The 25677-nt window shown below is 52.5% G+C and overlaps 1 protein-coding gene across 2 annotated transcripts; it reads left to right on the forward strand.

The window, feature by feature from the left end:
* The first annotated feature begins 1625 nt into the window (after positions 1-1625).
* CSF2RB (colony stimulating factor 2 receptor subunit beta) lies at positions 1626-17261 on the forward strand. 2 transcript variants are annotated; one of them, XM_068560728.1, is made up of 13 exons: positions 1626-1860; positions 2836-2959; positions 5561-5751; positions 8961-9112; positions 9195-9363; positions 9917-10052; positions 10214-10371; positions 11529-11668; positions 12640-12802; positions 13839-13929; positions 14150-14207; positions 15080-15183; positions 15898-17261. In XM_068560728.1, exons 1-13 carry the CDS (start codon positions 1785-1787, stop codon positions 17024-17026), a joined length of 2691 nt encoding a protein of 896 aa, XP_068416829.1. In that variant the 5' UTR covers positions 1626-1784; the 3' UTR covers positions 17027-17261. The 2 variants fall into 2 exon arrangements, with proteins under 2 accessions (XP_068416829.1, XP_068416828.1); XM_068560727.1 differs by having other exon boundaries at positions 9917-10034; positions 10178-10371.
* Positions 17262-25677: the final 8416 nt, after the last annotated feature.

Consider the following 25677-nt stretch of genomic DNA (forward strand, 5'->3'; position numbering starts at 1 on the left):
ACTGATTTGTGGTTCCTCCTTCATCACAGAGTACATTCTCTGGTGAAATAGAGTTTGTCTGGTCAGTATGTCCATTGATTTATCATATGTGTGTGTGTGTGTGTGAAAACCCATTGCTTTACTTAGACCTTTGCAATAGATTTTGCCATTAGGTGGAGACTCATTATTTTTATTGAAGTACAGTTGATTTACAATATTTTGTAGGTTTCAGGTATACAGCAAAGTGATTTGGTGGTACATATATATGTATATATCTATATTTTTTTACTTTTGATTCTTTTCCATTATAGTTTATTACAAGATATTGAATATAGTTCCCTGTGCTATACAGTAAATCCTTGTTGTTTATCTATTTTATATATGGTAGTGTGTATCTGTTAATCCCATACTCCCAGTTTATCCCTCCCCCACGTGCCCTTTGGCAACCATAAGTTTGTTTTCTATGAGACTCCTTATTTTAAAAAATCTCATTAACTGTCCTCACATATATATATTTTTTCTTCTGAGTTCCCACACAAAAAATAATCTTGTTAATTTCTGATTAGAATTGTGTTAAACCTATAACTGACTTTCAGATGAATTAACCTCTTTGCATGTGCAGTATTTACATTTGTGCCAAGACCCAAAGAGAAGCTCTGAGTTTTTAGGCAAGTTACAGGTAGGCAGAGCAAGCTGCACCAGCTCACACAGACTCTCCCAAGCCTGCCATGGCATTGCCCCCTGCAGGACCTAAAGTGGACAATACTGTCCCCCAGCTCCAGACAAACCCACTCTTCCTTCCTGAGCATTTCCTGGACTAACCACCCTGTAAACATCATTGAGTTTGGTTCTCCTCATGACAACCATGTGAGATACGTTGGATTGTGCTTATTTTACAGATGCAGAGAGCAAGGTTCAGGGAGCACTGGTGAGTCAGCCAATGCACGGGAGGGGCACAGCCTGTGTTGAAAGTCAGTTTGGCTGAGCCCAGGGCCATGCTTTTCCCAGCAAGACAACTTCTGGTGTGCATGTGTACAGCTTGAATGAAGTTTTAGACAATCTTACGGGCGGAAAAGGAGTCACAGTCGTCTCTGTTCTACTCTCCTGGTACTTCCCAGGGCTGGATGAAATGAAAAGAGGAAATCCCCAGTCTTCTGCGGAGAAAAGGGAACTGGCATTTCAGGGGGTGGTGTGGGAGGAATGAGGTAAATGGAAAAGGGCGGGGAGAGCCCCAGGCCCCTGCGTGTGTGTGAGCGAGCGTGTGTGAGCGTGCATGTGCTCACATCCAGAGGAGGACCACACTCCCAGCACCCAGTGACTCCCCCAAGCAGATGTGGGTCAGTTCCAGGGGGACCTGGGGACGAATCAAATACCAGGCCTCCCTCTTAGATTTTTCTCAACACCGGTGCACAGGGTACCCAATGTGCGATCCAGCGGGAACCCACATCTTCAGAGGCCATTAAGTGCATCTCCCTCACGGTCACGTCCCAGGCACTGAGGCCGAGGAGAAGGGACTGTCCCAGGTGCCAGGCTGAGGCAGCAGCGGGAGCTGGAGCCCAGGCATCAGGGCCACTCCTGGGTCCGCCCTACCACGTGGGCCGAGTCCCAAGGGCTGACGCTTCCTTCCACAGGCCTAGAAGAGGCAGGGTCCTGGAGAGAGGATCCCCAAGGGCCGAGGACATGGCTCTGGCCTGGCCCCCAGCTGGGGAGGAACACAAGATTCTAAAGCAGTGAGGAGCCCAGACCCTACCCAGACCTGGACCCACCTGAGCAAGCCTCCTGCTCTTCCAGAGCCGACTCCAGGGATGGCGCTGACCCGGGGGCTGCTCCCCCTCGCCCTGCTGGTGCTCTGCTGGGGGCCCTGTGTGGCAGGGGCCCAAGGTGAGCCCGATCGCTCCCTCCCCCTCTCCCTCCCCCTCCCCACTGCTGGACCCCATCCCAGAGGAAGCTCCAGACCCTATGCTCCAGCCTTCCCTCCCTTCCTTCCTTGCCCCCCGCAACACCTGCTGGTTCTCGTCTCTCCTGGTCGTCCCCGGAGTCCCCTCTTCCCTCCTCCCACACTCCCGCTCATTCTTCTCTGGCCTCCTGTAAAGGCCCTCTCCGGTTGTGTGGCTTCTCTGCCCACATTTCTCCCTGCGGCATTTGAGGCCTCTGACCTCCTGGCTGGCCATTCCAGTCCTTTCCCTGACCCTCCTTCACCCCCAGACACCAGCACCTAGACGGCCTTAACCAATTCCCACCTCGACGCCCTTGCTCCTGGGGACCCTCGGCCTGGGGGGTCTCTCCTCCTGCCTGGAGGCCCTGCTGAGATGCTCCCTGGGCTCTTCAGGCCCGTGAACCCCCCTCCCCAAGGGCTCGCTGAGAACTTGGCTCCCCTGATAGCGCTGGAGACCACGCTCCCTTTCCCAGCAGCTGACCACGAGAGCAGGGTGGGGACGGCCCAGAGGAGGGCCCTGCCACACCGCCCCTTAGGGGCGGGTCTGTGCCTCTGCTCCCAGGCTGCACGCACCCAGGGGCCCAGGGGCAGGGCCTGTGCCTGATGCATGTCCCCACCCTGGGGTGGGAGGGACCCTGTTCCAGGAGCAGGGCAAGGCGGGGGCTCAGGACGTATACTGTGAATCAACCAGACTATGTGTTTCTGTGCAGACAGGAGGGTCCGCGGCTGGCACCCTCATAGCTACAGAGCCCCCAGCCCCGCCCAGGGCTCCTGGGGACCTCTGTCTGGCCTCCAGGAGCCTCTACGGGACTCTGGGAGACGCCTCCCCAGTGCCACACACCAGGAGGGGCTGGGAGGGACAATGACAAGGGACATCTGGAGGGGAGAGGTGTGACCCCCTTTCTGCCTCCCCCTGTCAGAGACCTTCCCCCTGCAGACCCTGCGCTGCCATAACGACTACACCAGCCGCATCGTCTGCAGGTGGGCGGACACCCAGGACGCCCAGCGGCTGGTCAACGTAACCCTCCACCGCAGGCTGAACAGGCGAGTGAGGCCGGGCCTGGGGCCGGAGGGCAGGAAGGGCCTCTGCTGTGGGGACTGTGCCGGGGTCGGGGCTGGACGGGGGGCGGGGCGGGGAGGCCCCTGCCCAGGAGCTGCTGCCCCACCAGGCGGCCTGCCAGGCCCGCGGGCTGGTGTCTGACGTCAGGTTTGGGGGAAGAGCCTCCTGTGTTAATATCGTTGTTATGATGGTGATGGTGATAATCTTCTCTTGTTTTGTCACAACTGAACAAGATCACCAGGCAGCAATCGATCTTGGTTCATCCTCCCTGTGAGGTGGGCAGAGATATGATGCCCAATTCACAGATGAGGAAACCGAGGCCGTGGAGGTGAGGTCCCTCCCCCAGGCCACACGGTGGGGAAGTGGCCTGCGCGGGACCAGTGTCCTGCATCCAGCCTGCATGGCTGGGCTCCACGCGCCCCCCGGGCCCTGCCACCTCCAGAGTGGTGGCTTCTCCTCTCTCCTCACCTGGTCTCCGGGGCCTACCCCATTAGGGAATGTGCTCCCACCATTCTGGGATTTGGTGAGAGTCTGACTCACCATAATAGAAATAATGAAACAGCTGGCATCACAGGGTCGGGGGTGTCCCCTGGAGGCCGCCCCTGGGAAGGCGCCGCTCTCACCCCACGGCGTCACTGCCCTTCCGCTCTCCCTCCTGCCCTCCCGGGAGCCTCAGTCTTCCTTGTCCGCTGTCCTCAGCCCCCACCCCACCTCCCACCCTTAGCTGTGACCCACTTCCTTCTGCTCGGGGACAACAGATCCCCCCACCCCGACCCCTAGCCCCCCACCTCACACGTCTGCTGCCTTCCTGGCCCCGCCCTGCAGGATCTGCCCTGTCCCAGGCTGTCTGAGGCTGCAGCCGGGCTCCCACCTGGTCTTGCTGCTCAAGGACGTCGCTGCCACCACAGTCCCCACTGTCCCCGTGCTGTCAATGGACCCTCTCCTGGGATCCACTTTCAGATGCCAACCAGGCTGCAGCTCTGGAGCCTCCTGAGCCCCATCTCCTGCAGCCGGGCCCTTCTCTCCTCTGCTTCCCTCTGAGGCAACCTCCTCTAAAGAGTTGTCTAGACCCCTGTAGCCAGTGTCTCTCAGTTACACCCTCCTGAACCCACTCCCCCAGGACTCTGCTGCCCCCACCAGGTCACTTAAACTGCTCCTGCTGAGGTCAGCGCTGCCCTTCCTGGTGCTAAATCAATTGTCAGTCCCGGCCTCCTCCCTACGGACCTGTAGGCAGCACCTGACTGGGACTGACTGGGCCTGAGCATGGGGTCCTGCTGAGGCACCTCCCTCCCCCAACCCCGGCCAGCATCCTGGTCCTTCCCCATGTCTCCCTGGCCCACCCTTTTCCATCTCCTAGTCTGTTCTCTTCTTGTGTCTCTTCCCTGAAGCGTGAGGTGTCCCAGGGCTCTTGGACCTCCACTCTTGTATCTGGATCCAGTGGCAGAGATCCAGCGTCAGACTATGGCTATGACCCTTACGTGCTCTCTCCAGCCCAGATCTTCCCCCAAGTTCCAGACCCGTAGGTGCACTTGCCTCTCCACATCATCCCTTATAGGTGTCTTCAACCCCAAATGTCCCAAACCACATTCCTGCTCTGCCCCCCAAAGAAGGTGCCTGTTCCAGATCCTCATCTCAGTTCACTGGATGGGAGCTCCTAGGGGCTCAAGCCAGACAAATGGGAGGGTTTTTATTTTTTGGTTTTTGTTTTTCAGTCGCCTTTCCCTCCTTTCCTTCTCCGCCACAGCATTCAATCCATCAGCAAATGCGGTCAACTTTATCTTCAGATAGAATGTGGATCTGGCTAACACCATGGTTCAAAACACTTCCTATCACTGAGATAGTCCAAAAGCCTCCTAACTGGTCCCTCCACTTCCAATATTGCCACCCCCTGCAACCCAATCTATCCACAGCCCAGGAGCCAGAGGAATCCTTTCAAAGCATGCCAAAATGTCACTCCTTTGCTCATAACTCTGAGTTTTCCCCAGTTCCAGTGAAATCAAAATAATCAAATTGCCTTAAATTCCTTTTGAGCACTGGCCTCCCATCATCTCCCACAACTAGGCTTCTAGACCTCCCACCCTTACATCTCTACTCTGTGCACACTGGTTAACTGCCTAGTTATACAGCACTCCAAACCTGTACCTACCCCAGGGCCTTCGCACTTGCTGTTCCCTTTAACTGAAATCCCCTTTCCCCGAAATCCCCTTTCAGAATCCGCATGGAGTCCTCTCTCATCTCCTTCAAGTTTCTGCTCAGATGTCACCTTTTCTAAGAGACCTTTCCTGCCTCCCTTATATCAGATTGTATCCCCAACCCAGACCTTCTGGCCTCTTCATACCTCTTTTCTTCTTGACTTGTCTATGCACAGTTTTCTCCATTTGACACACGACCTAGTTTCTTCAGTTGTTTCATGTGTGTCTCCCTCTATTAGGATGTCAGCTCTGTTGACAGGGATTTGTGTGTGTTTTGTTCCCTGACAGGCCCCCTGATCCTAAACAAAGCCTTGCACATGGGAAGCACTCAATAATGTTTGTGAATGAGGGATTCTTCTTCTCTCTGGGCTAACCTGCGTCTTCTCCTGACAGGGGCCTTCCACAGCCAGTGTCCTGCGATCTCAGTGATGGCATGCCCTGGTTCGATGGCCATTGTCCCGGCTGTGTGCCCAGAATATGTGTCATTCCCTACGAAGTTTTTGTCATTGCTGACCATGACTACTTCTCATTCCGACCGGACCAGCCTCTGGGCGCCCAGCTCACCGTTACTCTGAGTCAGCATGGTGAGGCTTGGGGGCCCTGGCCAAGGGTGGTCCCCTGTGTGGACAGGGGTGTCCAGGCTGCAAGAGATGGGCCAGGGAGGGAGATCCTTCAAGGGGCGTAGACACTGGCTTGAGTTGGGTTTGGTTCTTGGGGGAAGAGGATACGGTCTCCTTAGATGGAGGCACTGGGGCAGGTTCAAGGTGAGGAGCCCCAGCCAAAGGTACCCACCCCCTCCCGGATGCTCCAGCACCTGCCAAGTTATTGCCTTCCAGACTTGAGGCTTCCCCTGTAGAAGAACAGTCCTTCCTAGTCAGATACAAACTTTATTCTTTCATCAATTTGGTCTCATGGAACTTCTGTGACAATCCATTTAACAGATGAGGCATTTGAGACCCAGAGCAATTACGTAACTTTTCCAAAGGGCCACCATGAACCATCATAACAGTGATGGGCCGGACTTCCCGAGTGCTCCCTGCACATTGGTGATGGAGGTCATCCCCTTACCGCCCTCGCTGCATGGCCCCCAGTGTGTGCGCTGCGTGTCCACAGAGCCTAAGAAAGTAAATGGTCTTGGGTGGGAGTCGATGATCATTTTATATAAATAGTCGGGCTTCATTTAACTGTACCTCAGACAGAAATATAACCAGCACTTTCATCACATTAATTCAATTATATTTGTGCTTAGAATGACCCTGAAATAAACATGGGGTCATTTTTAAAAATTAGTATTCACATGGCAAGAAATCTACAGGAAACACTACTTGATCTTATTTAATCATTACAATAATGTGTGGTGTCATGCACTACTTTTTACCCCATTTCACAGATGATGAAACAGGCTGAGAGAGCAGGAACTTGCCCAAGGTTAGGTACTCAGATGCTAGTGTCTGAATCTATTGTCCTGGATCCCAAACCCTGGGCCACCTGCTGCTCCTTGCAAGTGTCGGATGGGGAAGGGGCTCCAGCCTTTGCTTCCTGCCTCTGTTCATCACAGCAGCACAGAGCTGTTGCCTGGAGGAGGGGATGGGTTAGGCTGTGATGAATTCACTCCAAACAATATCTCAAAACATGTGTCTGATGGATGAGAAGGAGTCCCGTCCCGGTGGAGCTCAGAGCGTACAGGGCAGGACACACCAGATGTTGTCCGGTGTGATCACTTACTGAAGGCGGGTGCGTGCCATGTGCCGAGGGGCAGTGGACAAGGAGCCCCTGGGAGGTCAGGACAGGCTTCCCCAAGCAGGGAGCTTTGCAGGGAGATCTGAAGGGTGGGAGGGAGGAGAGTGGGAAGAGCATCCTTGGCAGAGCAAGAAGTATGTGCAAAGGCTGGGCGACTCGGGAGGACGAGGCAGGTTGGGAAAACCGTAAATAATTGTGTCTCAGAAGCATCAACTTCAAGAGGACTGGGCAGTGGTAAGGAGGGGGGCAGGGAAGGCAGGGGCCTGACCTGGAGAGGCTTCTGTGTTCTGCAAAGGAGTTGTTTAGGGGTCAACATCTAGGCAATGGAGAGCCACTGAAAGGGCATGTCATGATCAGATGTGGGTGTGAGGACGTCAGAGGTGGGTGATGTACAGTGTAGATGGCAGGGGACAGGAGGGGGTGGGAGGATGGAGCTGAGAATGTGGCCTAAGGTACCCATCCCAGAGAGAAATGGTAGGGATTCAATCGCCTTATGGCCAAGGGATGGGAAATTGGAGGGATACAAATCAAAGTTAGGATATACAAGCAACTCATTCATTAAACTGCTCTTCAATAGAACACTTGCACATACAGGAAAGCAGTGAAAAAGTCGTCAGTGTCCCTGGCCCTGTGAAGCTTATGGGGTGATGACAGGTGTCATGGTTGAGATGGGGACCACTTAGAAATGGGGAGGGCAGTGTGGCATTTGGCTGCTGGAGCATATGTTGCGTGGGAAGTTCAGTTTTAGCCCAAACCATTTAGGCAATGAATCAGGGAGGCCTTGAGGTGCTGGGGAACGGAGAGATGTGCATCTGATCTGCTCTGAGGCTGCACATGTGGAGATCTGGCTATTTCACTTCCTCTGTCACCTCCACCTGTGAAATGAGCTGGTGGACTACATCTCTCAGGTTGGATGAATAGGTTTTCCATTGGTTTCCCAGTCTGTTCAGTTGGGAGCAGCTTCCTAGAGCTTCAGGCTGACAAGGAGTCCCACTGCATGACAGGCTCAGGGGCTAGGAGTGCATGATTGATTAGTGATGCCTGCTGTGGCTGGGGCTGGGGCAGCGGTGCTCTGGATCTGCCATTCTGGGCTGAAGATTTTCTGAGGCTCCAGCTCTGACACGCTCTATCATGCCCTGTCCCCTGTCCGGCATAGAATATTGACATCTCGTTTGGCTCTTGTGGAATTTTTTGTGTTGGAAAGTCATCTCTCAGCATTCAGATATAGAAGCTTCAGGAAGTCTGCAGCCATGCCATTCACGGATGAATCTGCGCACCCAACCCTGTAGGTCCCAGCAGGTGTCTGCTTGCTGTTGGTGATGGAATGATTTCATGAAAAGTCTCTGAAGGTGGACCTACATGTACTCATTCATTGATTCCTTCATTGATTCATTCACTTTGTCCCCATATTCGATGAAACACTCATCTCAGGCCCCGGGGAGAGGCAAGGGGGTCAGGACCCCACCCCTGACATCCACAAGCTCCTGGACTACTTGAGGGGACAGATGTGGAAGTATCTATACCCTCCAGGGCTATAAGGATCATACAAAGGGCTATGGTGGGGCAGGAAAAGGAGCAAGGGATTCTGCCTGGGGGAAAGGTCCAAGAATGTTCTAGAGGAGGAGACGTCTGCTGGGCACTGAGAAGTGCAGGATGACACTGGACACTGGAAATAAGAAAGTGTGGACAGGAGAGAGAGTAACATGAGTCACAGCGCCCTCTGCTGGGAAGGAGGCCACACAGAGCTCCTCATGGGCAGTGGGGACAGAAGGAAGCCCCGCTTGGAGTGTAACTGCCGGCACTTTGTACGGAGCTTATGTTCTGTGCGCCCAGCAATCTGCACATCTTCATTCACATGCACATTGAATCCTCACAATGTAGCAGATGAAGGTCTGAGGCCCACAGAGGTGAGGGGTCTGTCCAAGGTCGCTCAGTCCGTGGGGGCCGTGCTTGGCCTGGAACCCAGCTCTGTCCACACGTGGGCCCTGCAGGCCCTGAACCTCCCACACAGTCGTCCAGCCCCTTAGGGACCCTCTCCTTCCTCTCCCTGCAGTGCAGCCCCCCGCACCCAAGGACCTCAACATCCGTGCCGCCGGGGACGGTTTCCTGCTGTCCTGGAGTGTGGCCCATGGGGGTTCCCAGAGCCACTGGCTGTCCAGCCTGGAGTTTGAGGTGGTCTACAGGCGGCTTCAGGACTCCTGGGAGGTAGGGACCCCACCAGCTGTGCCCTGTGCCCACGGGGACCTGGCCCAGCCGGCCCTGCTCCAGCAGCCCCTCTCTCCCCCAGGACGCGCCCACCATCTACTCCAACTCCTCCCGGGCCATCCTGGGGCCAGAGCACCTCATGCCCAGCAGCACCTATGTGGCCCGAGTGCGCACCAGGCTGGCCCCGGGCTCGGGGCTCTCGGGACGGCCCAGCCAGTGGAGCACGGAGGTTCGCTGGGCCTCCCAACCAGGTAACAGAGTCGGAATGGGGACGGCGCCCCCCTGTGGGGAGGGCAGCTCATTACAGCTCCTGGACAGAAGGCGTCCAGGGGTCCGCACCGTGGGATCCACGCAGGCTCTGAGCCATGTGTTCAGAGTGACTTCCCTGGCCCACCCCGTCCCTGCTGTGACTCTGCAGAGGCAGCGGCTGCATCTTACTCACTTCTGGGCCCCAGTTTGCTGCCCACTTTCTGTGGAGGAACAATTACAATTTAATCACAATGGCATATGAGCGTCTGTGTTTTCGTGAGAGCTGCACCATATGCAGACATATCAACGTGATTGTGTTAAATTCCCAAACCCTGAGGCTGACATGCCCTCCCAGCTTTGCACAGGGGGGTGTGAAGGCTCACAGAATTCACTCTCTGAGCTGTGCTTACACAGCTGGCCCTTCGGGCTGAGTTTAACCCCTGGTCTTTTTGGCCCCAATGCCCATAATTTCTCTGTGATGAGCCTCATGGTGGGCCCACTGAGGGTTAGGGAATGACTGAATGAGGACTGAATGAGGGACTGTCTCCCTCCCAGGGAATGAGTCCCAGCCCCAGAACCTCCAGTGTTTCTTCGACGGGGCTGCCCTGCTCAGCTGTTCCTGGGAAGTGAGGTCCGAGGTGGCCAGCTCCGTCTTCTTCACCCTCTTCTACAAGTCCGGCCCCAGTGCAAGGTGAGTGTCCCCTGCCTCTGTCCCCTCTGCTCCTCTAGGCCTAGCCCCCTCCTGGCCTCCTCCTGCCCCTGGGGGCCCAGCAGATGCCACAGTTCATCCGGAGGTGTCATCCCTCATGTGGCCCTGCCTCCCCCTGCCCTCGCCTGTGCCGTGATCCTCAGGGAGGAAGAATGTTCCCCAGTGCAGACGGAGGAGACCAGCAGCCCTTACATCCGGCACTGCTGCCAGATTCCCGTGCCTGACCCCAGGAACCACAGCCAGTACATCGTCTCTGTTCGACCAAAGGAGGAAGAGAAACTTATAAAGAGCTCAGACAACAGTGAGTTTGCCCCCAGCCTTCTGCATGGAGAGTCTTGTGACAGCACTGTTTCCTTTGTGACCCGTAGAAACTCAGGGTTCCTCATGGCCCAGTCTTCATGTCTGTCACTTTCAGTGAAAAGTCCCGGGAGCAAATTGAACAAACATGATTCCAATCGGTCCTGGAAGTTCTCAAGTAGCAATAATGCAACAATGACAATGGTAAATAACATGAAGGAAGATGCAGTTGATATTCTCAAGAATATCAATATTAAAACCTTTGACCTCATTCTTTTAACTCTATTTTCCCTTCCAACTTTGCAGCTGCTCTGAAGTTCCTACTGTTGCCCATGGCCTCTTGGTCCTCCCACCACATTTTCCCTTTCTTTCCCTGATTTGATTTTTCTCTTTTAGGTTTCCAAAGTCCTCCCTTGACATATTTTCAGTCTTCAAGATAATTGATCTATGATTTACTTCTTCAGCTGGGGACTAGAGTGTGTGCAAATGGACGGTAGTTCCTTACAGGTTGATTTTCCTGATTCCTGGTACATAGCAAGGACCTTATGCAAAGGAATCTCCTGCATTACTTCATGATGATCAAGTTCTTCTACGCCGTCTCTAGCATGTGTCAGAGACAGCAGCCAATTTGCCCTAGTCACCTGGGTTTGAATTCACTACTTACTCTTTGGGATCGTCCAGGTTGCAATCTTTGTCTCTGCCACTTGTTAGCTCCTTGTCCTTGGCAAGTTACCTAGTCATTCTGGGACTCAGTTCTCTGTCTGAGAAGTGGACAAATTGAGTATTTACTACATAGGGTTGTTGTCAGAATTGAGAGAAATAATTCATGTAGGTTTACCATTAATAATAATGCTTAGAACACTGTCAATACTCTAGATTAGAAAAAATTAATAGTAATTTTATTTCTGCTTAAATACTAGGGGTAACCCACACTTCTGGTCACTTCACTACAAAACAAGTGTATCTCAGCATCTCCCAAGAGAAGGGTGGCTCAGGTCAAAATAGGTGACATGGTGAAGTGGGGCTGCAAAGACCCTGAGATGGTGAAACCTGGGGTCCTGGGTCAGTGGAGAGAGCACCTGTGACCAGCATGGAACACAAGGGATATTCCACTGGAGGAATGTTAGAAATGATGTTCTCTAACACTTTCCCTCCCTGCAGTCCAGATGGCTCCTCCAACCCTCAACGTGACCAAGGGCAGAGATGGCTACACCCTGCACTGGAAAGAAGGAAAAATGAACTATGAACACATAGCTTGCATCTTCCAGGTCCAGTACAAGAAAGAAGCAGCCTCATGGGAGGTGAGGGCCTGTGCCCGAGGAGTGGCCTGGATGGGGGAAGGGGGAAGCGAGAAAGACCAGGGAGAGTGCCACCGGCCAGGTTCCTGGCTCCCAGCAGGTGCCCAGTCAGCGGGAGCCACTGGGATTTGGCGGTCATGCCCCTGTGCAGTCAGCAGGTCACTATCCTTCCCTTGGGGAAGGAACTGAGACTCACAGAGGTGATGCGAACTTGGCCAAAATGAACACGTGACCCTGAATTGCAAAAGAGGTGTAGACATCAGGACGAGAGACAGCTGGAGGAAGGGTTTTCAAAAGTCATAAAGGGGGCATTTCTTCACGAGAATCTCATCCAGAATGCAAATGTGCAGCTGCTAAGAGGAGAGCTGCTCCCTGCGAGGCGGGCAGGGCTCCAGCCTGGGACTCAGTATCTGGCCCCCACCCCCAGGTATCCATCAGGGCCTGTGGGCAGAACCTGGGGCTCCACAGAGGCCAGTTCAGAAACCTCGGAGCCAGCCCCGAAACTTCAGGCTGGAAATGGGGAAACTGAGGCCAGAAGGGGGTGTGTCAGTGGTGGAGCTGGAAGTGGCCCCTGGGCTCCTGAACATCTGTCTAAGGGTCCAGAGTCCAGTCATCCTGCACTGTACTCCTGGGAAGGCCATAATTAGAGGCCAGGCTGTCCCAAGAGGAGCTGGGAGGCTGAGGGGGGACATGGTGACTGACTCCTCAGGGTTTCTGGGCCTCGGTGTTGTCATATGTCACGGGGCGCATTGCAAGAGGTGCTGTCCCTGATCCCGCCTGGGTGCCGCCCCTCTGTGGGCACTGGAGTGTGGTCCTCCGCGGTGGGAGTGATGTTGCCTCAGATCTGGGGATGTGACTACAAGGTGACGACTGATGGGCAGCAGGAGATCTGGGGTGCTGAGGCGGAAGGGCTTCATAGCTGTGCCCACGCGCACCAGACCTCAGCACACCTGCTCACACACCTGCACCCACAGGAGACCAAGACAGAGGACTTCCAGAACGCCCATAGCATGTGCCTGCCACCTCTGGAGCCTGCCACCAGGTACCAGGCCAGAGTGAGAGTCAAACCTGACCCCCAAGGCTACAACGGGATCTGGAGCGAGTGGAGTGAGGAGAGCTCCTGGGACACTGAGTGGGGTATGTCCTCCCGGCCCCCACTCACCCCTCCAGGCACAGCCCCACTGGGCAGAGGACGGGGGTGATATGGACATGAGATGTAACCCCACCCCAGGCTAGCATCCTTCCCTGCCAGGTGTCATTAGAGATGAGAAAGTAATACCTGGTGTGCAACACAGACTGCAGGTGAGGTCTCGAGAGGGCAGAGGAGAGCACGTCTCACCAGCAGGTCTCCCTAAGCCTGGACCTTAGTCCTCTATTAATATGGCCATGCTTTCATTAGCTTTTGTGGCAGCTACTACCCAGGGACCACTCAGCCCGAGTTTTCTGTTACCATGAAGAACTACAGACTGGGGCCTGGGATTGGAAAGTTTTGGTCTGATTTCTCAACCTTCCCTCAATCTGCACTTGCTAATTTCATTTATCTGTCACCATCACCATAGCGGCCACCAGGAGACAAGTACAGAACAAGGTCCGGGAGGTGGTGGCAGAGAGAGGAAAAAGTGTTGGCAGCAAGGTCCCCAGTCTCAGCCAGCCGTAGCAGGGAAAGAGCACGAGGAAGAGGACCCCAACCAAGCAGAAAGAAGGGCTGGGCCACTGGACCTAAGGGAAGGAGACCAGGGGAGTCCTGGAGGCACCCAGCCTATCTGAGGGGCTTGAGGTCAAGTGGAGAGTTGTGAGGGCCCCGGATGGGCCTTTACACCTTCTGGTTCCTCCACCATCACCCCTTTCCCCTCCTCGGCCTCTCCAGTCCTCCCTGTTCTTGACGACCACCTTGTATGCTGCCACCTTCAGGAAGTGCCCTATGATTGCCTCTGGCTGCAGTCACTGCCCACCTACAGCAACACCTGCTACTGGACAGGATCTAACCCTCTGTGTCCTGCCAGCAATCCAGCACTGTGGGTGGCTCAGACAAATGCCCTCTTCTTCTTAGTCTGTTTCTGGCCTCTTCTTCCCCTCTGCATGCCAAGGCAGCAACTTCACCTCATCTCCTGAGCCCCCAGCCCTTTCCCTCCCCGAAAGTTAATGCTCCTTTTTCCTCCTGGCTGCCTGGAAGTGCTGTCCATGTGGGTCCTGGCGCTCATCCTGGTCATCAGCACCTTGATCCTGCTCGTGTCCCTGCGCTTCTGTGGCGTCTACGGGTACAGGTAAGGAGACTCCAAGATGGGGGAGGGTGCTACCCAGGGCCCCAGACGATGCCAGAGACCCCACAGCTGACTTTCTCCACTCTCTGCTCTGCAACTCACACCCTGTGGGGCCTCGGTCAAAGCTGCCCTCTCCCTGGGCTTTAGTTTCACCTCGGTACATGAGCACGAGGCAGCTGCCCTGAGGCCTTGGGCAGCGGTCACCTCCCTGCTGTCTTTCCAGGCTGAACCAGAAGTGGGAGGAGAAAATCCCCAGCCCCAGCAAGAGCCACCTGTTCCAGGTAGGGGCAGGCTGTGAGGGCGGCGGAGCTGCCGGACCCCTGTGCTCCTGCGCCCACGTCCCCACGCCCGTGTCCTCCTCCCCTTCCGGTGGGCCCTGAGTAGGGGTGGTATGTGGCCAGGGCAGGGGCTGGGAAGCTCTAAGAGCCGGGCCGGCCCCTGCAAGCCCAGCACTGCGATCCCCTGGGCCCCCCCGACGCACAGGGTACCCCGCCCGCGGGGACTCCCGTGGAGCAGCAGAGAGGGTTGGCGTGGGGTTGCCAGGACCCAGGGGGGCGCAAGGAGAGCCTTAGTCACATCGGGGGCAGGGGGGATGGTGGGAAGCCGCGTGGCTTCCCCAGGACAGGACAGCAGCGCTGAGCTCTGGAGGATGGAGGGTGGTGGCAGGTGGGAGAGGCCACTGCTGGCAGAAGGCGAGTGGAGGGTGGAGACAAGACTCCTTGGAGAAGGGACCTGAGGGGCGTGGGCGGTGAGTCTGGGGCGCAGCACGGGAGGCTGAGAGGACCCCGGGGAGGGTGCCGGCACGTGGGGAGCGGAAGCCCTTTGGTCAGGCAGGCAGGGCCAGGACTGCCTTGGGAGGGTCTCACAGCCAGTGTGGAGAAGACTAGGGGTGAGCATGGAGACAGGGACAGCCCAGATGGGCGTCCTCGTGGGAACAGGCTGCCCGTCCTTGATGCCCCAGGGCCCCGGCAAAGTCCCAGCCCCTCTCTGGCCTTGCGGTCCTGGTGTCAGGAGGGCGTGGTCGGTCCTGCCCATGCTGAGATGCCACCACGTCTGGGGGCTCCCGAACCCTCGCCACCCTCAAGGCCCTGCCCCCACCTCACCTCCTGGGGTGCCCCCACCGCACAGGCACAAACGCCCTCTCTCCCCCCAGAATGGGCGCGCCGGGCTCCGGCTCCCACACAGCATGCACGTCATCGGCAGCGGGAGCCACGCACACAGGGGGCCCTGGGGTGGCAGCTGCCCTCAGCCGGAGGGGTGAGTGTCGGGCGAGGGATCCCTGGGAGGTGGGACGGTGGCTCCCTCCTGCACATCGGGGGCTCGGGGGAGGCGGCCTCGGCCTGGGGCTCAGCAGGAACAGGTCCTTGGAGGCTGGCTGCACTAAAGCAAGAGGTGCCCCGGCTGGATGGAGGGAAGAGCTTCCCGATTCCCAGCTTAGGGAGGGTCGGGGCCAGAAGCAGGAGACTGGGGCAGATGACCTCCCCCAGCCCTGCTGCCCAGGGAGACGCCACGCTGCCTCGGCCCCACTGGGTGGCAGAGGATCTGCGAAACCTCGTGGCCTCAGCACCTGAGCGGCCGGCTCACCACTCACCCGCAGGTGGGGCAGGTGAAGGCCGAGGGCATGGCCGGGCCCAGGCTGGGCGCTGACGCTGGGTGACGGCAAGGAGCGGGAGGTGGGAGGGGCCACAGCTGGCAGAGCGTGACCTTGAAGGAGAGCACGGAGGCTGGAGGGGGAGACCCATAGGGAGGCTGAAGGAGCTCCCGTTTCCTGTTCCGGGCCGGCTCCCTCACCCTGCTCTGCGTGCGTTTTCTACACTTGATCTTAGCCAAAAGGCCGAGAAGCGATTGCTCTGCGTTTTCTGTGAGCTCTGGGGGGAGCCCGGCCTCCATCCCACCCCAGGGCTCCCTGTGCGCTAGCTGAGGCATCTGTCCAGGGTGGTGCCAATGTCCCTGCCCTTGTTCTCCCCACAGGGCGTCCCCTGTAGACTTCGGGCACAGTGAGGTGTCACCTCTCACCACAGAGGACCCTAAAGATGCCTGTGACTCATCACCTGACCCTGACATGACTCTGGTCACCTCGGACCTCCCCACGGAGCAGCCGCCACGGCCCCCGCCAGAGCTGGCCACCCCCTCGAGCAGGCCTGAGAGCCAGGCTTCCGGCTTTGATTTCAATGGCCCCTACCTGGGGCCGCCCCACAGCCGCTCCCTGCCTGACATCGTGGGCCAGCAGGGACCCCTACAGACAGGCACGAGCAGGAAGCCGCAGCCCCCAGAGTCCCCGAAGTACCTGTTTCTGCCCGCAGGGGGGCAGGTGCAGCTGGTCCCACTGGCCCAGGTGATGGGGCCGGGCAAAGCCAGGGATGCAGACCTGAGGTCCAGCCCAGGCACCGAGGGGAGCCCTTCCCTGGAGTCAGGGGCAGGCCCTGCCCCTCCTGAGCCTGGGGTGATGGTGGGTGGTCAAGGCCCGAAGGACAGGGCCCCCCCATGTCTGCCCACTGGCTCTCGGGGTCCTGAGGAAGGCACTGTGGCCACTGGTTACGTCACCACTGCAGATCTGACATTCACCCCACCCACAGGGGCCCCGTCTCCTTCCCAGGCTCCCCCTCTGGGCCTCCCCTCAGACCAGAACCCCAGCCTCTGTCCTGGACTGGCCGCTGGTCCCCCTGGATCCCTAGCCCCACTGAAGCCAGAGTTTGAAGGCTATGTGGAGCTCCCTCCAACCACAGGCCAATTTCCCCAGTCCCCTCTGGCCAGCCCTGCCCCTCCTGCAGCCAGCAGTGCTGTCCTGAGCCCAGGGCCGCCCCGGGCAGATGTGTTCTCAGTCTCCCCAACCCCCGAGGGGCTCCTCGTCCTGCAGCAAGTGGGTGACTACTGTTTCCTCCCTGGTCCAGGGTCTGGCCCTCTCTCACCCCAGAGTAAGCCCACTTCCCCAGGACCCTGTCCTGAGATCAGGGACCTCAACCAGGTGTTCCAGGCCAAGAAGCCCCCATCTCAGGCCATTCCCCAGGTGCCGGCCATTCAGCTCTTCAAAGCCCTGAAGCAGCAAGATTACTTGTCACTACCCCCTTGGGATGTCAGCAGGCCTGGGGAGGTGCGCTGAGACCCTGTAAACATTGAGGGAGGGGAATAGAAGGAGAGGGTCTGCCTTTCCTCTGGCCCTGCCTTTCCCTCCTGCCAGCCCCTGGTCCCTTCCATGGTCCTTTCCGCAAAGCCAAGAAGAAGTTTCCATGTTGTAACATGGAGACCAGAAAAACAAGTCAACCATCTACCTCCTCCCTTGACCTTCAGCAAGGTCAAGCTCCTCTTTCTCTCCCTCCCTCTCTGCCACACACGCGCGCGCGCGCACACACACACACACACACACACACTGTTCTTTCAAATTCACTTCTTTTAGGTTCTGAATTATTAGAGCTTTATACACATACTCATTTCATTTGCCCCCGTTTTCCTTTTTTCCCAGTTTCCCTGCTTTTCCTATTGTCTTCTCTTTCCACTGATTTATCATTAGAGTGAGTTTGAGGTCTGGGCTAAGCCTATTCTGAGATGCCATGTCTCAGTCAGAGCCTATTCAGATGCTGACATATCTGGTTTCATGGAGGACTTCTGTCTGTCCCTGGCAGGCATGAATGCACACGACAAGATTCCAGCCCGGGGACTTCCCTGGCGGTCCAGTGATTAAGACTCTGCCCTTCCAATGCAGGGGGCACAGGTTTGATCCCTGCTCAGGGAACAAAGATCCCACACGTCGCACCCTGTGGTGTGGCCCAGTGCGGGGAGGGGAAGAGATTCCAGCCCTGAGGCAGGAGGCAGAAGGCATGGGGTGAGGGCTTGGGGGTTTCAGGCTTGGAAGAGCAGCTCTGGACTCAGCATGCTTCTGTCGGGCGCTGCAGGCCCAGATATGGTAGCAAAGCACCAACCTCCATTGTCACTCCAAGAAATGGGCATGGCGTGAGAAGCACTGTTCTGAGCTCACAGGAAGCCCTGCTAGTCTCACGGAGGTGACCGGGGAGCCTCAGGGACCCCAGGCCCTGCATCTTGTAGAGGCCACTGACCTGAGCAGTGGGCAGTGCCACTCCTGGTTGAAGTGATCTCCTTCCTACATCCAGGCTGGTGGGGCCTGGAGAAATTCACGAGGGGAGGGGAGTCCAGAACCCACGTCGACTGCAGAAAAGTTGGAAAGAACTGCTCAACAAGGGAAAAAGGAAAATGACCCAAAGGCATGTACTCTTGGGCTTATAGTCCAAATCTCGCAGCTGCCCTCCCTCCAGAAAGACCTTACAAATCCCATGCCCACCAGCCACGTACGAGGGGCTTTTGGTCTATGGCTTGGCTTACGCTGGGGATCATGGTTCTTTGAAATTCAAATTTCATAAATCTTTGCCTTTCTGATATGCAAAAAAAAAAAATGGCATTAAATTGTTTTAATTTGCATTATTTGAGAACTAGCATGTTTGCACATATTTTCATATTTCTTGGGTGTTTGTATTTTTTTTACTGATCTAAGCCTGTTAAGATCTTCGTTGTGTTGGATGTCCCCTTTTTTCTGATTAAGCTTTAAAAACTATTTAGCTCCTGCCTTTCATAGATGGTGTAAATTTGTTTTCCTCGTTTGTGGTTTGTCTCTTAATTTTGTACATGACGCTTTTGGGTGTATTCAATGTAGACTTGTCTGGGTGATCAGATAGATCTACGGGTGAACTTCTTCACGCTTCCACTTTGGGTGTCAAATTGACAAAGCCCTTCCCCACTTCAAAATTGCATTTGTCCAAAGTTATATTTTTTTCTGGTTCTTTTTGTGTTTCAAGCTTTTCATGTGACGTTATAGTGATTTTGGAATATATGCATGTGAAACGGAGAGCCAGTTTTATGTTTCCCCTAAACGAGTCGCCTGGGTGTTCTGGCATCATTGATTGAATTGCCCATTCTTCGTCCATGTATCTGAAAGGTCACATTTATGATATAGAAAATCCATGTGTATGCTTAGTCAGTTTCTAGGCTCTCCTTTTTATTGTTGTCCTCTCCATGGCACCCCACCATTTTAACTGTTCTAGCTTTATAATATGTTTTAATAAGTGGCAGAGCAAATGTTCTTGTTCCTTTTGTCCACAAATCCCTGTTCATTACAGCATTGTCTGTGGTCGAAGAAAATGATAAACAATTTAAATCCTCACCAATAGTGAAATTAATCACAACATTTGAGTCCATTCTGAGGTGGAATCCTGTGTTCAAAATGAATGAGGTGGAGGACTTCCCTGGTGGCGCAGTGGTTAAGAATCCGCCTGCCAATGCAGGCGACACGGATTCTAGCCCTGGTCCGGGAAGATCCCACATGCCGCGGAGCAACTAAGCCGGTGCGCCACAACTACTGAGCCTGCGCTCTAGAGCCCGCAAGCCACAACTACTGAGCCCATCTGCCACAACTACGGAAGCCTGCACGCCTAGAGCCAGTGCTCTGCAACAAGAGAGGTCACTGAATAAGAAGCCAGTGCACCACAACTAAGAGTAGCCCCCGCTCGCTGCATAGAGAAAGCCCGTGTGCAGCCACAAAGACCCAACACAGCCAAAAATAAAAATAAAATAAATAAATTTTTTTAAAAAATGAATGAGGTGGACCTACATGCATTAGAAAGAAGTCCAAGATATGAATTCCAAAATGTCTGGACATTGTTAACTGAAAAAATTTCAATAAAATATTTTTATTATAAAACATTAAGGTGTGTATATGTGCTGGGATAGATGGGCAGGGTTGCTGTTTGAAAGCACAGTTGCCCTAAAGAGGATGGATTCTGTTCAACAGAAGGGCCCTCGGTCTGCTACAGTGAGTTAGGAGCAGTTTTGATCAGAACAGAAATGCTGGGGGTAAGAGAGTGAGAAGCAGGTGGTGCTCCCTGGACAAGCCAGGAGGGAGTGAGGAAAGGAGAAATACAGGCTGGGGGAGAGACGTATAAAAGACACACTCACTCTGAAAAGAAGTATTCGTTGTAATCTGAAATTTGACTCTAACTGGGCATCCTGTGTTTGGTCTCTAATGAGAGTGGAGAAATAAGAAAGAGAACGAATTCCCTGTAAAAATAGATGAGAATTAGTAAGAGCTTATGCCTGTCAGACCCCGCTCCATTGATTTAGGGGACCACAACCCTCTGAGACAAACGCTACCTTTATGATACTCTTTTTGTAAGTGGGGAAACTACAGCACAGAGAGGTTATATAACTTGCCCCAGGTCAACAAGTTGGTGGGTGGCAGAGGCAGGATTCGAACCTTGGCCCTGTGGTTCAGAGCCTGCCCTCGAAAGCAAGGTCTCTCACCAGAAGATCCACACTTGAATGCAAATGATCCACGTTGCTTGGCAAGACAGAAAAGATTGTAAACCGAGCAGGTTTGGTGGTGGGGGCAGATGGAGCCAGAGGTGAGCAGAAAAATTGTTTTTATTTCTTTGGGAGCTAAATATTAAGGGTGTGGGTTCTCACTCACTGATGTCCTGAGAGACCTTGCAGGTAGGACCCCGTCTCCCTCACCCGTCTGCCCCTGGGAACCCAGCCCAGAGCCACGCATGTGGCAAGGGAAAATTGAGGGGTTGTCATGGCTTGAGGGCTCCAGGAAGCTCTTCCCGAGATGGAGGGAGACATTCAAAGGACATACTGGGGATGACAGCACAGGGGAGGAAGCAGAGCTGAACAGGAGAAGCTGTCAGCGCTTCCAGACCCGGATAAACATCCGCCAGCCCACGGGGAGCTCCGGAGCCAAAAGGGCCCCACGATGGACAGAAGTGGCCAGGTCCTAGGGCCCTCATAGTGTCAGTCATCAGCTGGGGTGCCCTGAGAAAAAGAAAGGAGCCAATGCTGGAGGCCGTCAGCAGCTGGGCTGCTGGTCCTTTCCTGATTGGGAGGCTGAACAGCGTCTGAATCTTTCAACGGTTATTTATTACACAGAGTCATTGCCCCAACAGATTATCTGCTCCCAAAGGAAACCTTTCCATTGTTTTGAAACATTCATTTCCCAGCCGGACAGAAGTGGCCTGCACGCCACTCACTCAATCAATCAAGGTTGGGCAGCCAGGGGAGGTGGTGTGGCCAAAGGGTTGAAATGCAGGTGATTTGGGCAACGTCATGGGCCCTGTGCTGCGGTGACCTCGTCGCCCATATTGTTAATTTCTTGCTTATATCTTTGTGTCTCGATGAGACTGAGACCTCCCTGAGGCCCAGCCACCATCTGACTCATGACAGGCTTCACGCGGGACTCAGGATCCGACACAGTGTTTGTTGCTGGGGACACTCCGGAAACGTGCCACTCTTTCTCCTCCTCCCCATTGGGGTGACTCAACTATTCCACTAAGGGCTGTGGAGGATGAAGAAAGTTGACTAGTTGCTGGGTGCCAAAGCAAATACATACACCTACAGCCTGGGTTTCCATAAAGACCATGCCACAGCCAGCAAGAGGGGAGGTGGTTGGGTCTTTTCAACATTGTTTACAGCCTTGGGAGAGACACCAGGAGACTCTAGTGGCCTGGGAGGGATTATGCCTAGGGTGTAGAATCCGCTTCCCCTAAATGGTTGCCAGACTTAGTAAATAAAAAAATACAGATATCCAGTTAAATTTGAATTTCAGATCATCAACAAATAGTGTAAGCTGTTGATCTGAAATTCAAACTTAACTGGGTGGCCTGTACTTTATCTGGCAACTCTGTTCCCAGCTCACGTTTGCACAAAGATGTTCATTACAGCATTGCTCACAACTGAAAAACCTAAGAGACCATCCAAATGTCCATCAACAGGGGAATGGTTTGAATAAGTTTAATTAATTAATTAATTAATTAAGGGGTACATTTACATGGGGGTGAATACTAGGAAGCCACTAAAATGAGGAAGGGCTACTTATAACAAGCTTTTCAAGAGGCACCACGTGAAAGCAAGCAGCAAGTTGCAGGCAGCACCTGAACGATGACCCCGTGCTGTGTGTCCTTAGAAGTCCTCTGGGGTGGGGTGGGGGGAGCAGGTTGTGAATGCAGGGTCTAGATCTTGGTGCCTTATTAGTTGAATCACTGTCTCCCATAGACCTGTGGGTGCTGACAGTGCAGGTAAAGATCCCGAATTCTTACAGACCCAGGAGGAGGGTTGATTCAAAGCCACCCCAAAATAAATTTGGAAAGCAAGTGATAAAGTATGAGTAAAGGTTTTGACGTCTATGTAAAGATATAAAAGCGACTGTAACTCAAAAGCCCCCAAAGATGGATTTGATAAGCCTTTTGGGTTGGAGGGCGAGTCCCAGAAGAACACATAGAAGCAGAATGATATCCTCCCTTAACTACGGCATTGGGAGAGGCAAGATGATTCTCTTGCTCCTGAAAGTCAAAAGAAAGGAAAGATGGAGAAGAGGAGAAGGGGAAAAGAGAATGAAGGAACCATGGGTTAGTGGAGTGCTCTGTGACCCTACTTATCACTGAGGTTGACAGAAAACTTCACACAAGTGGTGTGGGCTATCAGTGGGGCCGGGGGGCATTGGGGAGAGATTGGGTCCAAGTCTGGATTGCACTGGATGTGAGATGAGGCAGAGTCCGTGTGCACAGCTGGGAAGGCCTGAAGGCAGAGGCTCCAGGAGGCTGGGTGCCTCTTGGAATGTAGAGAATTGGAGAGATGGGGCACGGGGATTGGAAGCAGGAGTGATAACTTCACTGTACTCAGGAGTGGGGCTTTGAGGCAATTGTACCCAAACAGCTCAGGACAGTGTAGCTCCAGCCAACACTGGGCTAGAGATGGTAGAAAAGGGGTTAGCAGCCATAATAAAGAGGCTCCACAAATCAATAAGAACCCAGTAGGAAAAATGGCCAAAGTACCTGAATGAGTAATTTACAAAAGAAATATAGATAGCCAATAAAAAAAAGAAAAAACTTAACCCTCACTAGTAATCAGGTATATTCAACTTAGAATGAGATACACTTTTTTAGTCACTAGATTGGCAAGTACTAGCAGGGAACTTGACTGGCAATATCCAGAACTGGGAAGGGTATGAGATATAAGTACTCATGCTGTTTTTAATAGACTTTATTTTTTAGAGAAGTTTTAGGTTCACAGCAAAACTGAGCAGAAAGTACAGAGATTTCTCATATATTCCCTGTCCCACATATGCAAATCCTCCACCACTAGCCACATCCCGCACCAGAGTGGCACATTTGTTACAATCGATGAACCTACACCGACACACCATTATCATTCAAAGTCCAGAGTTTACACCGGGGTTCACTCTTGGTGTTGAACATTCTATGGGTTTGGAAAAGCATGTAATGACATGTATCCACCATTAGAGTATCATACAGAGTAGCTGCACAGCCCTAAAAATCCTCTGTGCTCCGCCTATTCATCCCTCCCTGCCCCCTGACTCTCGGCAACAAGTGATCCTTTTACTGTGTTCATAGTTTTGCCTTTTCCAGAATGTCGTATCGTTGGAATAATATAGTATGTAGCCTGTTCAGACTGGCTTTTTTGACTTTGCAATATACGTTTAAGTTTCCTCCATGTCTTTTCACGGCTTAATAGATCAATTTCTTTTAGCATTAAACAATATTTTATTACCTGGACGTACCACAGTTTATTATCCATTCACCTACTGAAGGATACCTTGGTTGCTTCCAAGTTTTTGGCAATTAGGAATAAAGCTGCCATAAACATCCATGTGCAGGTTTTTTGGTGAACATAAGTTTTCAATTCCTCTGGGTTAAATACCAAGGAGCATGACTGCTGGGTCATATGGTAAGAGTATAGTTAGTTTGATAAGAAACTGCCAAACTGTCTTCCAAAGTGGCTGCACCATTCTGCATGCCCACCAGAAATGAATGAGAGTTCCTGTTGCTCCACACCCTCGCCAGCATGTGGCGTTGTCGGTATTACGGATTTCAGCCATTCTAATGGGCGTGTAGTAGTATCTCATTGTTGTTTTAATTTGTAGTTCCCTAATTACACTTGATGTGGAGCATCTTTTCATATGTTTATTTGCCATCTGTACACCTTCTTTTGGGAGGTATCTGTTCAGGTCTTTTGCTCATTTTTCAGTTGGGTTATTCATTTCCTTATTGTTGAGTTTTAAGAGTTATTTGAACAGTTTGGATAATGGTCCATGATCAGATATGTCTTTTTCAAATATTTTCTCTCAGTCTGTCGCTTGTTTTTTCATTCTCTTGAGCAGGTACTCTTACACTATTCTGGTGGGAAGTAGTTTTTTAGACAATAGGAGCAAAATGAAAAATGCATACCTTTTGACCTTGCAATTTTGTTTCTAAAAATATTTGGGAAACATGACCAGAAAGATAGGTATATAAATGTTTATTGCAACATTGTTTGACTTTCAGAAACAGAAACCACCGAAGGCAACAGTGTGTTCCCTTAGCCCGGGGTAGGGAGAGATGTGGATGTATGTATTACACCCCATGGAATACTATGTAGCCATTAAAAAGAAAGAATATTATGGAAAGATCTCAAAGATACATTAACTGGAAAAAGCAAGGTCCAGAACAATCTGTTGAGTAGAATCACATTTTGTAGGTGGGGGGCCTGGAAGGAAGTAGTCAATCTAAGCTCAAGTTTATAAATGCAAGGGGGCACTTTGCAAGAGCACAGAGCAACCCACAGCAGGGGTTTCCTCTGGTGAGGAGATGGAATCAGGACAGTTTTATTCTACACCCTTTCAAACTGACTTTTTAAAGTTTATGTGTTACCTGTGTAAAATAAAACCATTATTTTAAAAATTATATTATTGTATCGAAAGCAAGGGAAGTGAAAAAGAAAAAAAGAAAGAAAATCAAATATCTATTTGTTATCACCATAAAAGCAGAGAGCCATAAGGTCAGGATTCTCAGATTGGATTACATGTGTTTTAATGCAGCTCTAGCCTGTTTTCAAGACACACACCCACACAAAGGGATTGAAAGTTGAAAATAATAGGATGGAAAAGGCAAATGCTAATAACAACAAGAAAATGCAGATGGCAGTGTTAATATCAGATTAAACAATATTTAGGGCCAAGTGTATTAAATAGGACAAAGAAGGATACTTACAATAAAAATAAATAACAACCTTGAAGATACAATGATCACAAACCTTTTAAAACTGAATGGCATGGGATAATCCATAAGGCAAATCCTTATAAATTTAAGACAATCTGATAAAACTAAAATCTCAGTTGGCAAATGTAATATACTTGCTTCATATTTGGCAGATCACATAGATAAAATATAATTACAAGGATTCAAGGAACTAGCCCGGTAGAAGGCACAGAGTAGACCCTCAACAAATATGGGTGAGTGAATGAGAAAAATTATTTAAGAGCTGACACTTAGATAACATTTGATTTTATACCAGGCACTTTACTCTCTTAATCCTCCTGGGCACCTTGCGAGACGTGTATGATTATCGTCCCATTTTACAGATGAGGGAGCAGAGGCACAGAGAGGGTTGGGAACTTGCCTAAAGGTACTAAGTTGCTGAGTTGGGGTTTGAACCCAGGCAATCTAACTATAGAATCAGAGCTATTTCCCTCTACTGCCTCTGGATATAACTTATATAAAACAATAATTAATAAGTGAGATTATATAGGTGAATAAGTATATTTGTAACTGTATAATATACAATATGTATATAATATATAAATAAAGATGATCTTTTCTTGCTTTTTTCTTTTATTCCTAGGGAATAGATAAATAGATGAATGATAGATAGATAGGTAGATAGCTAGATATAGATGAATCAATCTACTTAGCCACA

Source organism: Eschrichtius robustus, chromosome 13, assembly GCF_028021215.1.
Source record: "Eschrichtius robustus isolate mEscRob2 chromosome 13, mEscRob2.pri, whole genome shotgun sequence".
Classification (NCBI taxonomy): Eukaryota; Metazoa; Chordata; class Mammalia; order Artiodactyla; family Eschrichtiidae; genus Eschrichtius; species Eschrichtius robustus.